We start from the raw sequence: 14,435 nt of genomic DNA on the forward strand, positions 1-14,435 counted from the left end.
CCCTAATCAAAATCAAATTTTAATTTTCAGTTATTGAGGGAAATAATTGCCAAATCACCATCCAAGTTATTATGGCAAAAATACACGTTTATCGTGAGGGCCTAGTTGAATTACTTAATTTTACGAAATATTCTATTAAATTTATCAATATTTTGGACAATAAATTATTGCTTTATTTTTGTTCAAGCATAAGACCATGAAGCTTAGCATCATGCATGAGAAATTTAACTAGATATCAAAGTAACAATCAAACAGATTGCTAAGCAATGTAGCAAACATATGAAGAACATCTCACTAAAATTGTTCAAGCCTCCCACCTATACCTTATCAAGAACTTATATACTGAAGTTAAATCATAAATTGCACGCACGCATGTGCAAAAAATAAATGAACAAGCAATCTGATGGAGGTCCACGACCAACATTTAAATATAATTTGCAGCCAGCCATGAAATGAAAGTCAAATGTATCCTATAATTAGGGTTTATAGTCAGGGCAGATTAGAATTAGAATGAAATGAGATCATCATCTTTAGATGACTGCTGCTTCTTTGGAACTTGGCCTGCATTCTGTGATGCTTCCCCACCTTTTTTGCCAAATATCATCTCATCAAGATCATCCATCATATCATCATTGTTCCCTCCACGACTGCCAGCTCTCGGACCAGCCGGCTTTCTAATCAAGGCATCTTCTTGAGTATTAAGAGGCGACTCGTCTGGCTCAATCGCAACAGGTATCATAGCAGGTTCCTGCCTAAGAGGAGGAGTAGTGGACGGCTTGTTCAACTCTTCATACTTGGTGAAAACCTTCTGAATCTCATCATTAACATTCAAGGCCTCAAAAAGAAGTGCCTCATCATCTCCAGCAGTCTCGATGATTCTCTGTACAGTAAATTGAGACTGACGACACTGTTGTACAAGGGTTGCGGTCAAATCATCCTGCAGACAAAAAGGTCAGATTTGTACCTCCAGCATTCAACAGTTCTAGGGTGTGCTTATTTCCTTTTAAGGAACCTTGCGAGTCTAAAACTGATACATATCAACAGTGTAATCAAATTAAGGGGAAAACAAAAGCAATGAAAAGCTCAAATTCAAAACAAATTTCCTCAGTCTCCTGTTTCGTTCTGTTCTATTTTGGGAGGAGGGAGTGGGTTGTCCAGAAATTGCACAAGCCTAAATAATAGTCTAACATCAGCTATGTCCAGCCAACTGGATTAAGAATGGCTGACAGGCATCTACGATAAAGTGTTGCTCCGGTGTTGTCCAGGTCAAAAAAATGGAGAATAAATAGCAAATTTGTAACAACGGTGACAATGGCCATCAATATAGAATAATAAATGCAAATAATCAACAGATTAATTAAAACTAGTGACTGGTTAGTTGTCATAGATCAAACAGGTTGGTAAAACTGTTCAACCAAGTAATGATTTTTCAATATTCTTTAAAGAGGCGGTATCAAGATTACCATAATTCTTTTAATAAAAAAATGGTGAATTTATTCTCTTAAAGTCAACTTTGTCCTCAACAACCAAGAAAACAGTCATAAACTCAATTCAATCAAGCAAGTGATTTACTTCTCCCTAAAGCTGTGGATTCTTAGACCCATCAATGTTTTTTCTCAACATCTTCATTTCTATATAGAGATGAAGATGCTCTTTCTCAACATCATTTGTTCTATTCCGCTTTATTTTTTATTTTTTATTTTTGGTGGAGAAGAGAGGGTTTGATAATGGAATTCCTTCTTCATCCCCGAAAAAGAAAAAGGAAATGAGTTTGTGACTGGACAATGCTATTGGACCAAAAAGGGAGACCTAAAATCTGTCTGTGACCCAAGAATAATTAGGCAGAAACACGCAAACAACACCCCAGGCAAAAAAAAGGAAAAGAAACATATGATAAGCTGATTAAGGAACCGCTCCAATCAGACCAAGATGGAGATTAGGCAACCGAATAAGTAGGATGTCAAAGCACATGCATCCACATATGAGAGCCAAAATCATTAAGTAGAAGAATCGAGCAGTATGAGAACAATTAGACATGACAAAGGTAGAAGGAATATGGAATGATTGCAAAAAGAAGAAAGAAAAGCACAATAAAACACAGGATACGTTATGTAGCAAACTCCAATTTGATCTTGATCCAAATATTAGGGGGCTAGGTTTTGTTACCTGTCTGTTTCCCCCCGCCCCCTCTCCAGCGGTGAATTTGTTATGTATTAAATAGGGGACATATGAATTAGTTAGGAAGTTAGGATTGGTTAGTTAACAAGAGCCGAGGGATTAGGCCATAAATAAATTGGTTGGGGTAGTTAAACTAGGCTTACGAGAAATTGAGTTCTGTTCCCTCTTTTTCCCTCTCTCCTGCTTATCTACCTCTCCCTCCCCTCTCTTAATTCCATCCGTTTCCCTTTCTTTCCCTTCTCTCTCTCTCTCTCTCTCTCTCTCTCTCTCTCTTTCCTACCTTACTTGCACATCAGAATTAGTATAGTAAATAAAATTAAAACAAAGGTACTAATTGTTGAGAACCCACGTTGAGTTTGGTCTACTGGAGGATTAGCAGTTCATTATTACTTAAAGAGTCATAAAGTTAACTATTTTCTAGGAGTCTTAGCATTATTTATCATTATCACAAGGAGTTTGTTGTGTATTTAATAAAAGGAGTACAGGAAGAGGAGGTTCCCACAATGAATGTAAGAGTTGCGCGTCAGTGGAAGTCATCTCGCTCACCACATTGCTTCTTTTTATCCTGAATTTTACCCTAATATTCATTGCCATATGGCAAATTCAACGTGGAACATATGGCATAACAAAACATATCTGCAGCTGACACACAGTATTACATAATAAATGAAAATTATTAACCAAGAACAAGTATTTTCAACTTCCATATGTATGGTCCTTTCAAAATTCAGTAAATGTTTGCTCTTTATCTAACCTTAGTAGCAGAACAAGGTAAAAAAACTGACTATTAGACAGCACCATCACACAAACCCGTAACTCCCTCTAATTCACATCGAGTTTCTCATATGCTAAATCAAAGATATGAGATGTAACAGCTTTGGAGAAAGTAATGAATTATAATTCAACATGAAGATTATGCAGCTAATGGTTCATAGCTATTTATAGTGCAGCCAAGAGCTAACCATTGACACTTACAGGGTTGCAGGCAAAATGAAAATATAACGCAAAAAGTTTCAGTCTAAACTAAGATATTTAAATCAAACTCATCTTCAACTGCAATATCATCATCAAAGTAATCACATTAGGTATTAGATAATCCCTCAATTTTCCATTCATCTTTTGGAGAAAGCAGTTGAGGTATTGCAGTAGGTCTGGTCATGTCAGTGCATTAGCAGCAGGTGCTGGTTTGAAAAGCACATTCTTCAGCCTTTCAAAATGATTTAAATTAGGAGTGTTGCTCTATTTAGCCATAGGGTATACAGTGCAAAGCAAAGTTAAAGGAAAGTAGTGTGTATAGGGTGGCTACTTGAAATTCACAAGGTTATAAATGTCTCGTAGCACTATGGTCCACAGCATGGAGCAACAAACTAATTATCTCTGAACTCCTATGACCTTAAAATTAAAGCACATCATATTCCTTTGGTCCTAAATCAAGGAGCTAGTTAGGAAGCTACCTTTAGCCTTAAATGTAAGACCTTAATCTATTTTATCTCTCATATTTATCATTTTTTTCTAGACTGATTTATCTACCTTATACATTGATATATAATCTAACGTTATGTAGAAGTATTTTACAAAGACCATGTCACATTTGTTAAAATTAATTAATTTATTTAGCCTTCTTAATCTATCCAAATTAGTTAAGTAACTCTTACATTTAGGACCAAATGAGTGCAATTTATCCACATAAGTCACATAACAAGCATGTACACAAAATAAAAGTCCCGAGAAGCCCAATAGAATGTGGCAGAGACTTGACACAAAAGCCCAGACAATAGGCACGATATATGCTATATACCTAGTCAGAGAGGACAGATAATCTTCCAAGCAAAATCCTATGACGATCTATCTTTGGCACCATATATGAGTCCAAACATTTGTCATTAATAGTTATCAATTATTGGATATATAAAAGCAGTACAACATGACAAATTAATACCTTTAGAACATCCTGTTGAGGTGATGAAGACAGAACAGTAGAAAGAAGCTCAATGCTATTTCTTGCAACATTGAAAGCCTCCTTTGTTTGCTCAGGCGTGAAAGTCCGCACAGGAATATCATGCTGAACCTGTCCCGACTGATTAACATGAACTTCAGAAGCAGTCACTGAACGAGGGGGAGTGAAAATAGGTGCCAAACTTTCATTGTCACGACCTGGGAACCGAATACCTCTTGATTTCAAACTCTGGACCAGAAAAGTGGTCATCAAGGAAAGTTAATAAAGGAGTTCTCAAATAATTGATTCCTGGCATAAAAATAAACTGACGAGGAATTTATCTAAGCATTATAACCTGAGACTCCAAAGTTATGATCCCAAAAAAAATTCCAAAATCATTATTAGCATTTTGGCAAAAAGTCTTCCAAAATTTTCTCATTCAGTGAATTGGGATTTGGACCAGTAATTAATAAACAAAAGAAAGCCCTACGATGTTGTATTAAATCGTTTCCTTCCTTCCAGCTTTTTTCCTCCTATTTCCTTCAAAATTCTTCATATAACGATTAAAATAATTAGGTTTAAGAGCATCCAAACTGTTAAAATACCTTGTACGTTTCTTCAAATACTGGCAAAAAGCGAAGCTCACTGGTTGACTCCCCCCATGCCTCAATGAGTGTTAAGGCCTTGTTCCGGTTATTCACAACAGTCTGAGGGTCATCAATCAGCCTGACCATTTCATCAAGGACTTTCTCCGCTGCCACTTCTGAGAAGGCCCTTTCACAATTTTTAACGCATGTTTCAAGCAAAACCATAGCCAGGTACTGAACCTTAGGACTCTTAACCGCGATCCGTCTCTTGATTGAACGAATCAATTCTAAACTGTTGACCTGTTCATGATTGACCGAATCGCAAAGCTCAAGATTCATAGCCCAATCAGGCTCATCAAGGTTCTCAGAGGTGGCATCCTCAACAAGCTTATCAATCTCGCTTGGACCCTGAAAAAATTCCCTCATCTTGAAGCTCATAGAACTCATGCCTTCACTCATCTTTCGACCCACCTCAGACCCGCCAACTTTCAGGCGCTCCCCCAAGGCGCTGACTTTATCCATCAAATTGTCACTCATCTCTTCCCTGTTTCTCACACCCTTTTAAAATGTAAACCCCCAACAACCCCACAAACAATCGTCCTCAAAACCTAGAAAATTCAGCGGAGAGGAAATTGCAGTGATATACTCGTACAATGGGTTAGTCAAAACAAAAATGTTTGGATCAAAACATAAATGCCAAAAAGAGAAAAGACAGTTCCATAATCGAAAAGGTAGATTCCAATCTGTATTTGGACGTATAAGGGTCAGAATTGAAACGCACCTTTGGATATTGAGATGAATTTGGTTGAGTAGACCACGCGCAACAACTGCGCAAAAGCGTTGTTGGGTTCCTTGAAGCCTCAGTCTCTTGTCTCGCAGCCTTGAAAAGTTCTGTTAACACTCCCCACAACCAACGTACGGCGAGATTTTAAAGTTCATCATTAATTCTTATTAATAATTAATACTCTTCCGGTCCTAATTATAAGACCCAATTGACTTATTTGAGAAGATTAAGGAAGTAAGTTAAGTTGGTTATTTATAATAAATAAGTGTTGTCATTCCTAAAATATCCTTGCTAATTAAGTATATTGGCTAAAACTATCATTATTAGAAGGATTATCTTGGAAAAAAATGCATAAATATAAGAGACAAAATGGATTGGGGTCTTATAATTAGGACCAAATAAAAAGTCAAATGGGGTCTTATAATAAGGACCGGAGGAGTACTACTTTTTAATTAATTGTTTGAATAAGTTTGGCGGAAGAATATGCAATTATTTATAGATAATTAATTCAACTTATTTTAATTATTGATTTGATTATTGAAGAAATGTTATTTTTTTTAAAACAAAAGAAATTATATGCAGCAAAAACAATCACGAGCCGCTGGGAAGCCAAAAAAAAAAATCACGAGCTTTTGGAACTTTTATTTTATTTTTAATTTTTCTTTTAATGAATGAAACTAACAAAGGGTTACGCGAGATAGAAAATTTATGAAAACAGAAATAAAGTAAAATCCAACAACATCAATGCCAATCAATAATTTAAAATTTAAAATTTTATGTATTTAATATTTTCATTCAAAAATTTAAATATAAAAATGGACATATGTTAGACCAATTACATGTGCTAAAAAATATATATATGTACCAATACATTTTTTTTTCCTCTAAGAGAGATAATGACTGGTGATATGTTATTTTCTTCATTTTACTTTTCTTTTTTTTTCCCTTCTCTTCTTCAAATTACGAAGTAATTAGATCAAATTTGGATTTCTAAAATTAATACTCCATGCAATAAAAAATATAGATATAAAAAATTGGTAATAGTTAAATTAATAAAAAATATAGTTATTTATTAAAAAAGTACCATGATTTTTCTACAATACTACTTTTAATTATCTACATTGAAATTTTCTCATCTATAGAAATTCCGTTTAATGTGTAATTAATAGGAATAAAATAGATCAAGGTTTTAAATCTAAGACTAATAAAACAAACTTTCTAACTAGCTTTTTTTATTTGACTAGGAAACTTTCTAACTAGCTTATATGTTTAGAACAGGAGACAATACATTGTTATTAATTTAGTACTACTCCGATCATTAATGTAAGACATAATTAATCAATTTGAGTAGATTATAGATATTAGTTAAATTAGTTAATAGGATATTTTTTTAAAACACTTTAAGTATTTTTCTTAATTCCTCTATTTCTCCTCCTACTTAGTTATTTTTGAAAGAATATCAATAGGTTAATTTGGAAAAAAAATTAATAAACATGTAAAATAGGTTTTACATATGGAACCAATATTAACTCTCTAATTAGCTTCTATATTAAAGATTGAAAAAGTAGTTTGATAATACTTTTATAAAATGTTAGAGAAAAAAATTAACCTTTAAGTCTTTCAATTTCTAACTCACTTATAATTCAGTCCTTCAACTGTAACTTACTACGACTCAATCTCTAAACCTCTAACTACCTCAATAATTTAGTCTCTCATCTTTTTTTTTTAATATTATTATCCTTGTCTTATCCTATGTGACAATAAAAAAGATTGAGTTATAAGCAAGTAAAAAATTTATAGATTGAGTCACACTGGTTCATAAGTGAGGGATTGAGTTAGAAATGAATTAAAAATAAAATAACTAAAAGATTAGTCTACCCAATGTTAATTGTAGAAACGTAGATATCTAATTCTGGCAACGGATGTTACCCAACGGGGTATGCTTTTAGTTCGCTTGGAATCTTTTTTTTTTTGGGGTCAAAGTTCGCTTGGAATCTAAGCAACTAATGATCGCCTTAATTTTGGTTTTAAAGGGAAGCACATTCTCTGATATGATTAATTAGCTAATCATATTGAAGCTACTTTAAGAGAAAGGTGATTTGTGAAGTTACTCAAAGCCTCATACACATTTTAGAGGCAACAAACTTGATTAATTGGTTGGTTAATCAGCACCACATGATATGATGGTTGATAATTAGAGACTGGACTATTGAGCCATCTGCTAAAATTTAATTTAAGTCTAAGTAGCTTGGGTAAAAAGTAATTTTTGACCATGGACTTACTTAAAATATATTAAATTCTTTCCTAGATTTTATAGGAGGGTTGACTCCCCCAATCCATCACTATCAAGAAGAATTCTAACTTTGGAGAATGACATCCAAATTCCTCTAAATTCTAAAATATCCAAATGTCAATTCATGAAATCAGCAAATGAAATAAAACCTCAAGAAACTTAAATTGAAGTAAATTTTTGAACATATTTATATAAATGTCCTTTTTTATATAATAAATTACTTCCTATTATCACTGGCAATTTTAGCCGCGGGTCATTGCTTATTGCTGGTTGGCACTAGTGGTCAGTGAATTATTGAAAAAGGTGGTAAATAAGATGAGATTTGATCTCATTGTATGGTTTTCAAAAAGTAACATGACAAAACTAATTATTTATAACACACTCTCATTTTTAGGGTTCTAACTATGGGCAACAATGTTTGAAAAAAAAAATGAAGTACTTGGACCGATTACTAAATTCATCAGTAATAAAACTAAGGGTGATACCATTGCTAATCCTTATGATTTGATTTGATGAAATTTTGGTGTAGTCTTTATAATTTTAAATCGGTGATTTTAATGTCTATAGTTTTATAATTTTTAGTTAAAGTTTAATAAATAGTCTCTATACTTTTAACAAGTAAAACCATAGAGACTAAGATGAACTATTTGGACAAAAATCAAAATTCATTTAACTACGATGATAAAATGGGGTAACAAAAATAAAATTGTTGAGATGGATTCTTGGTATACAAGAAAAGATAAGATTCAAAATGATCATATAAGAAAAAGGGAAAACCATATTGAAGGTACCTATACTTTCTCTCAATTTTTAATTTGGTACTTATGTGTTTTTTTCCCTTTAATTAAACATTTAATTTTATCTTTTTAACAATATTAGCTCTTATAACTTTGTTCTATTGATATTTTTAGTCTCTACATAAGGATTAATGATGTTAATAGAAGAAAAATAAAGATTTAGTTAAAAACAAAAAACACATAGGTACCAAATTGAAAATAATAAAAAAGTATAAGTACCTCCAATATGGTTTTCCTTAAGAAAAAAGTAGGCATGACACCTATAGAAGAGAAAATAGTTAGAAATTGTTTGAGGTGATATAAACATGTACACAGAAGTCTTTGTAAGCATTAATAAGAATCGTAGATCAAATGGTTTGGAATCCTCTTATAAGGGGCATAGCCGCATAGGAACCAAAGAGAATATTGAATGAAATCATTGAATACAACTTTTTGATTAACAATTGTCTAAAAATTTGATTATTGATATAGCACAATAATATCATGTTGTCCATATAACCAACCCTATATAACTAATCCCATGTAATGGAATAAAGCATGTTGTTATTGTTGTAAGAAATGGTATGGGTTAAGGTGTATAAAGCACAGCACTCTGAGGTATTTTGTAAAGTGCACTCTCAAATATTTTATGATATGTCCACTATTTTAAAATATTTTTTTAGATGTATTCAATACGCTATAGTATTTTGTAGTTTATCCAGCACCCTAAAAAAAATTTTAGATTCAACACCATAAAAACTATTGTAAAATATTTTATGGTGCTTAATATACATCCATTTAACAAATTTTTTGAAGAGTTAATAATGAAGTTAAAATTGCTCAACAATAATATTTTAAAAGCACAATTACTTCTACATAAATTAATACTTTTTAAAAGTAAAATCATACTACTCTTTCGGTCATTAATATAAGAACTATTTAACTAATTTGATTAGTTTAAGAAAATTAGGTAAGTTAGGCAATTATAAGAAAAGTGAAATATTTTTCTTAAAATACTATAATCATCTTTTTTAATGCTCTCTCTTGTTTTTCTACTTGATTATAGTTGAGGAAATATCCGATAATTTAAAAAAAATTAATAAATATAAAAAATAAGTTTTATATTTAGAATCAAAATTAACTTAAGAATTGAGTATTATATTAAGTATCAGAGGAGTATGAAATATTTTAAATTGCTCGATATTCATATACTTGCTTGACGCCCACAACTCAAATGGCATCTAACCCTTTATTTATTTACTAGTAAGATGCTTACTTTTTCAACAAGGGGGAGGTTGGGGTGGCGCCGGGAGGGATCGTTCCTTCTATGTTTTCGCGAGGGAATTCATTTCTCTCGAGCTTTTGACATTCTTATTTCAGATCGGGGAAGTCCCCCCCCCCCCCCCCCAATCTTTCACTATTTTCATTTTTATTTTATTATTAATTTTCCCCCTTTGGAGTTGCCTGAGAGCTTCCCATGATAAACCCTAACATTAACAACCGTAAACTCCTCTTCCGTCTTTGACCCTCCGACCCTTCTCTAGTTCTCAGGAGCTTGGGAAGAAGAAGGTGTTTTTCAAATGGATTTCACATGGTTGAATGCACTTCTAGTCGGGGCAGGTTGTCTTGCTTTTGGGTACTTCATTGGTTCTAAGTATCCTCTTCGCCTACTTCTCTCAGCAGCGATAGCTAAAAGGAGTTCAGTGTTGGAAGGGAAGGAAGGGAAGAAGAAGAAGAATCCCAAAGAGCCGCTTGAGATTGAACATCTGGCTGATTTACTTGATGATTTTAAAATGGTAATTAATTCTTTCTCTTACAAATCCACTAACTGATTTCCAGTGGGAAGCTTGAAAATGTACCATCATTTTTCTGCAGGTGTTGGTTGTGAGAAACGATCTTAAAATGGGTAAAGGGAAAATTGCTGCTCAGTGCAGGTATTTCTTAATTAATTTAATTTAATTTAATTTTAATTGCATGCATTAATTATATATCTCTTAATGTTTGACTCGTAATACAGAAATTGGCTTTTGGTTATCCTAAATAAAGTGAGTGATTTGAAGATTGGAACTTAGAAAACAAATGATAGATGTACATCTGGAAGCAAGTTCTGATGGCCATTATTTGTGAAAATCAAGAAATGTTTTCCCCTTAGATGCTGTTAAGATGGAATGACTGAGAATGGCCATAAAATTATAGGTCAGCTGCTTTAAATCCTAGATTTAAGGAGGTTTTGAATGTTCTTATTTATTCTGTTTTCTGTCCGGGGCTTGTTGGTATGATTGAAGCCTTTCGAAAATGAGAACTGATAGCAGGGTTTATGAAAAGTGTTTATTCATGGTGACAGTCATCACAATCTGTTTTTAAGTGACAGTAGCGGTTTGAGTGAAAATGGTGTGGGTCAAAAGAGGTCAATATTTTCCACTTGATAGCATTGCTTTCTGTGTTTTAAACTTCAAATACTATATGGATGATTTCTTATTACATGGGGCTGACTGGCGTGGTTCTAAGAATGCATTATTTTCACTGTCTTTATGAGAAGTAATTTAAACACGAAGTTTAGTTGTTCTGATTTTTCTCTTTCATTTGTTGATCTTCTATGTTTTTAATTTTATTTAAATGGACAAATTTTGTTTTCCAACTGATATATGGTTGAATCCAGTTCTTTTTATTCTGTAGTCACGCTACTCTGGGTCTCTACAAAAAGCTTCTCCATCGATCTCCAAAAGCTTTGAATAGGTACAGCCACAGGTTTTGATTTCACTCTTAGGTCATCCATGATTGTGTCTCTTCAGTATGAAGCTTGTCAATATGCAGGTGGGAGATGTGTGCACAGCCCAAGGTTGTTGTCAAAATTGAAAGCGAGGAAGATATGCTGGTGTTGCAGGTGAGCGTTATTTAGAATTATTTGGTGCTAAGTCAGCGAAGTTTTTGTTTAATCTACTTATTAGCTGAGTGTTGGCATGCCTGCCTGCCTTTTTATATTATTCAGAGTTGCTGATTATGATTATGATTATGATGCACAGAAGTATCCATAATTGGACATTTAATCTACTTCTGCTAATTAATCATTTAAAATGGGTTGGGAGTTTAATTCCTAGTTCATATGAATAGTTTTCTTATCATACCATCATGCTAACAGCGGTGTGGTTTGTTCAGATTTCTATTCTCATAGCTTTAATGTACAAATGGGTAGGTCGGCAAGTAAAAATAAAATTAGAGGACACAAATCCTATCAGACTTAGTAGCCAGAAATGAATGAAGGTGATTTGGATTATTCATGACTTTTTTGAAAGGACTATGTACTCTTAAGGTCATAAAATTGGTACCAAAATGCAGAAGGGAACATCTAGATCTAGCAGATGACCTGACCCGAATCTGCAGGATCAAAGTTGTAGAATTTACCATGGTAACAAAGGGGCATCTTGAAGTAAACCATGAAAGTGTAAATATTGGTCTAAGGAGACTTGGCTGTGAAAACACTAACAGAAAGCCTCAGTTTAAGGAGATCTGTTTCTGTTCTTACTGGTGGCTGCAACCCTACAAATGCATATGCTTGATAATCTTTTGAAGTGCGTTTCTTGATAAATGTTTATAGAGTCATATGGGGATAATATATGGTTGCTTGGGATAGTGAAAAGGACAGGAGTGGACATTTAGCTAGAAATTTTGCATTGTTTGCAACGGAAGGAAATTTTCGTAGCCTCAAACACATCTATGACTAAACTGGTCCTGGATTATGATTTAGTAAACCATACACGGAAGACAAAATCAATGTCAAATTTTATTTGCTTATCCGCATTGTTTAATTTGACAGGAAAGAGCGAAATCATTGAAATTACCTACGCATATCACAATTGATGCGGGGAGAACACAGATTGCACCAAGTGAGTTAATAGCACTTTGCATATGGGTCATTGTATAGTTCTCGGTTTAAGTTTATCAGGTCCTTTGCTCTGTTGTTTGTTCTTCTGATGTTGCTGAAGCTCTGCTTGTAATGATCAACAGTTAATTTCCATTTGCCAATAATCTTATATATGTTACAGATTCTCAAGAAAAGTATTGTTCAGTGTTGATTTTGACTGCCCATATCTCGTTAGTCAGTAGACAGTTGGTCTCCTTTGGATCTATTGTAAATAATCTCATCCATTTTCCTGGGAAGTGGTCTGGAAACAAGGAAGCTAATGAGCAAGTTGTGAAGTAAAGAACGTGTTCATATAAAGCTTGAAGGATCTAGTGCTGTAGAGATGACTGACAACTATATATTGACCATGAACTAGGGTCTCTAATTCCTCATTTTGATCAGACTGGCTGATGCGTATGCTTATGAAGATGAAAGGGTGAGAGAACGTCTTGAGAGGGAACGTTATAGAAATTTTGTTGGATAAAGTGAACATCTTGAAGAGAAGTTATAACTGAATAATAGGACTCATGCAGTTGTCCTAAAACTAATGTGACAATCTCTTGATCACGATGATCACAAGATGCGATAGTTTTTCTTTTTGATTTTTTGGTGGAAAGAAGTGGTGTTTTTTCTACCTGTAGTTACTACTGGCATTAGTAGTTTCCACATTTTGTTTAATTTAATTTGTACACTATTATTAAATTCTCTCAGCTATTGTTAATATCTATATAGCGCTTATCTTATTCACTGTACTAATATTTTTTTTCCTTTCTTCTAGATTCCAGAACAGTGATGGCAATAATGGGTAAATTCTCTTTTCTAATGCCATGGAATATTGCCTTTTCCATTTTCATTTGGGCTCTTCCTTCTCCTTTTCAGCTCAACGCTTATTTCTTTCTTCCTTTTCTTTATATTCAATTTAATTTCCTTGTACAGGGCCAGTGGATGTGGTTGATGATGTAACTGGCGGACTGAAACTTCTCTAGTTCTCATTTCATTCAAGTGATCTCTTGTTTATGAAAACCGGTGTTCTTAGAGAACAGAATTGATGCTTGTGGCTATTCAGCCTAGCCTCTCAAGAAGCATTGATGCTTCTCCTGATAAAGATTCATATTTAATCTTAAATTAACGGCCACAATGATGATGATGAAGAAAAATTGGGTTATGACTTATGACAGTCTGGGTTATTGTCTAGTTACATGTAATGATAGTTTGCTAATGTAAAAGATGGTTCATGGAATTGTATTGGTTCCAATTTATTAATGAATCTAAATTTATGCTTATTTTTAATTATGATTTCATAAACGAATCATGGTTTCAAGCTATTAATGGTTGCTACATCAATAGGAGGAAAGTGCCATCTATATTATGGGCATGACTGTTAGGTTTCTGGTGAGAAAATATAAATAGGGAGAGAAGAGTGAAAAGAGAGGGGAAGTGGCAAGGATGAGACAAATTTTAGAACGAGAATCTGAAATTTTTGAGAAAGACTCAATTTGCAAAATAATACTTCATTACAAATTTATATATGCGTCATTAGCTTTCATTTCTCATTTTTTTAAATAGACAATCTGTAAATTAATACAATTTTTGGTCTATTAATTTTTTATTCATTTTGATTCTGGTTCCAACAAAAAAAATGTTTCAGGTTTTTATTAAATTATAAAAGTTAATGTTTTAAACAGAAAGAAATTTGAATGTTTAAAATTTATAATTTAAAATTTGAAAGGCTAAAATTAAAATAAAAACAATTTAAAAAATTAAAAATTGCACTAACTCAAACCATGTACAAGGTTAATTTTTTTACTCTATCCTACCCTCCCCTATAAGGGAGACCCATGTATACCCTTATACCGTTTGAGGGATTTTGTTTTTTTGACCTTGAAAATACTTCATTCTAAAGAAATCAATGAAACAGTTCAAGTCCAAAAGAGAACCAAACAAACATAACCAGTACAGAATAAAAAAGAAAATAAACTG

The 14,435-nt window shown here is 33.2% G+C and overlaps 2 protein-coding genes across 2 annotated transcripts; one reads left to right on the forward strand and one right to left on the reverse strand.

The window, feature by feature from the left end:
- Positions 1-215: 215 nt before the first annotated feature.
- LOC114712960 (TOM1-like protein 1) lies at positions 216-5,562 on the reverse strand. Its single transcript, XM_028897528.1, has 4 exons — positions 5,483-5,562; positions 4,720-5,309; positions 4,118-4,363; positions 216-937 (listed from the first exon to the last, which is right to left on the reverse strand). Exons 2-4 carry the CDS (start codon positions 5,236-5,238, stop codon positions 506-508), a joined length of 1,197 nt encoding a protein of 398 aa, XP_028753361.1. The 5' UTR covers positions 5,239-5,309; positions 5,483-5,562; the 3' UTR covers positions 216-505.
- Positions 5,563-9,946: 4,384 nt separating this feature from the next.
- On the forward strand, positions 9,947-13,756 carry LOC114712953 (peptidyl-tRNA hydrolase 2, mitochondrial). The gene is made up of 7 exons (XM_028897514.1): positions 9,947-10,350; positions 10,430-10,488; positions 11,231-11,290; positions 11,369-11,438; positions 12,369-12,438; positions 13,234-13,260; positions 13,392-13,756. The coding sequence occupies exons 1-7, from the start codon at positions 10,135-10,137 to the stop codon at positions 13,439-13,441; spliced, it is 552 nt and encodes a 183-aa protein (XP_028753347.1). The 5' UTR covers positions 9,947-10,134; the 3' UTR covers positions 13,442-13,756.
- The last annotated feature ends 679 nt before the right edge of the window (positions 13,757-14,435 follow it).

This window comes from Neltuma alba, unplaced genomic scaffold, assembly GCF_004799145.2.
Source record: "Neltuma alba isolate B1F8T4 unplaced genomic scaffold, ASM479914v2 tig00011404_pilon, whole genome shotgun sequence".
NCBI classification, from domain to species: Eukaryota; Viridiplantae; Streptophyta; class Magnoliopsida; order Fabales; family Fabaceae; genus Neltuma; species Neltuma alba.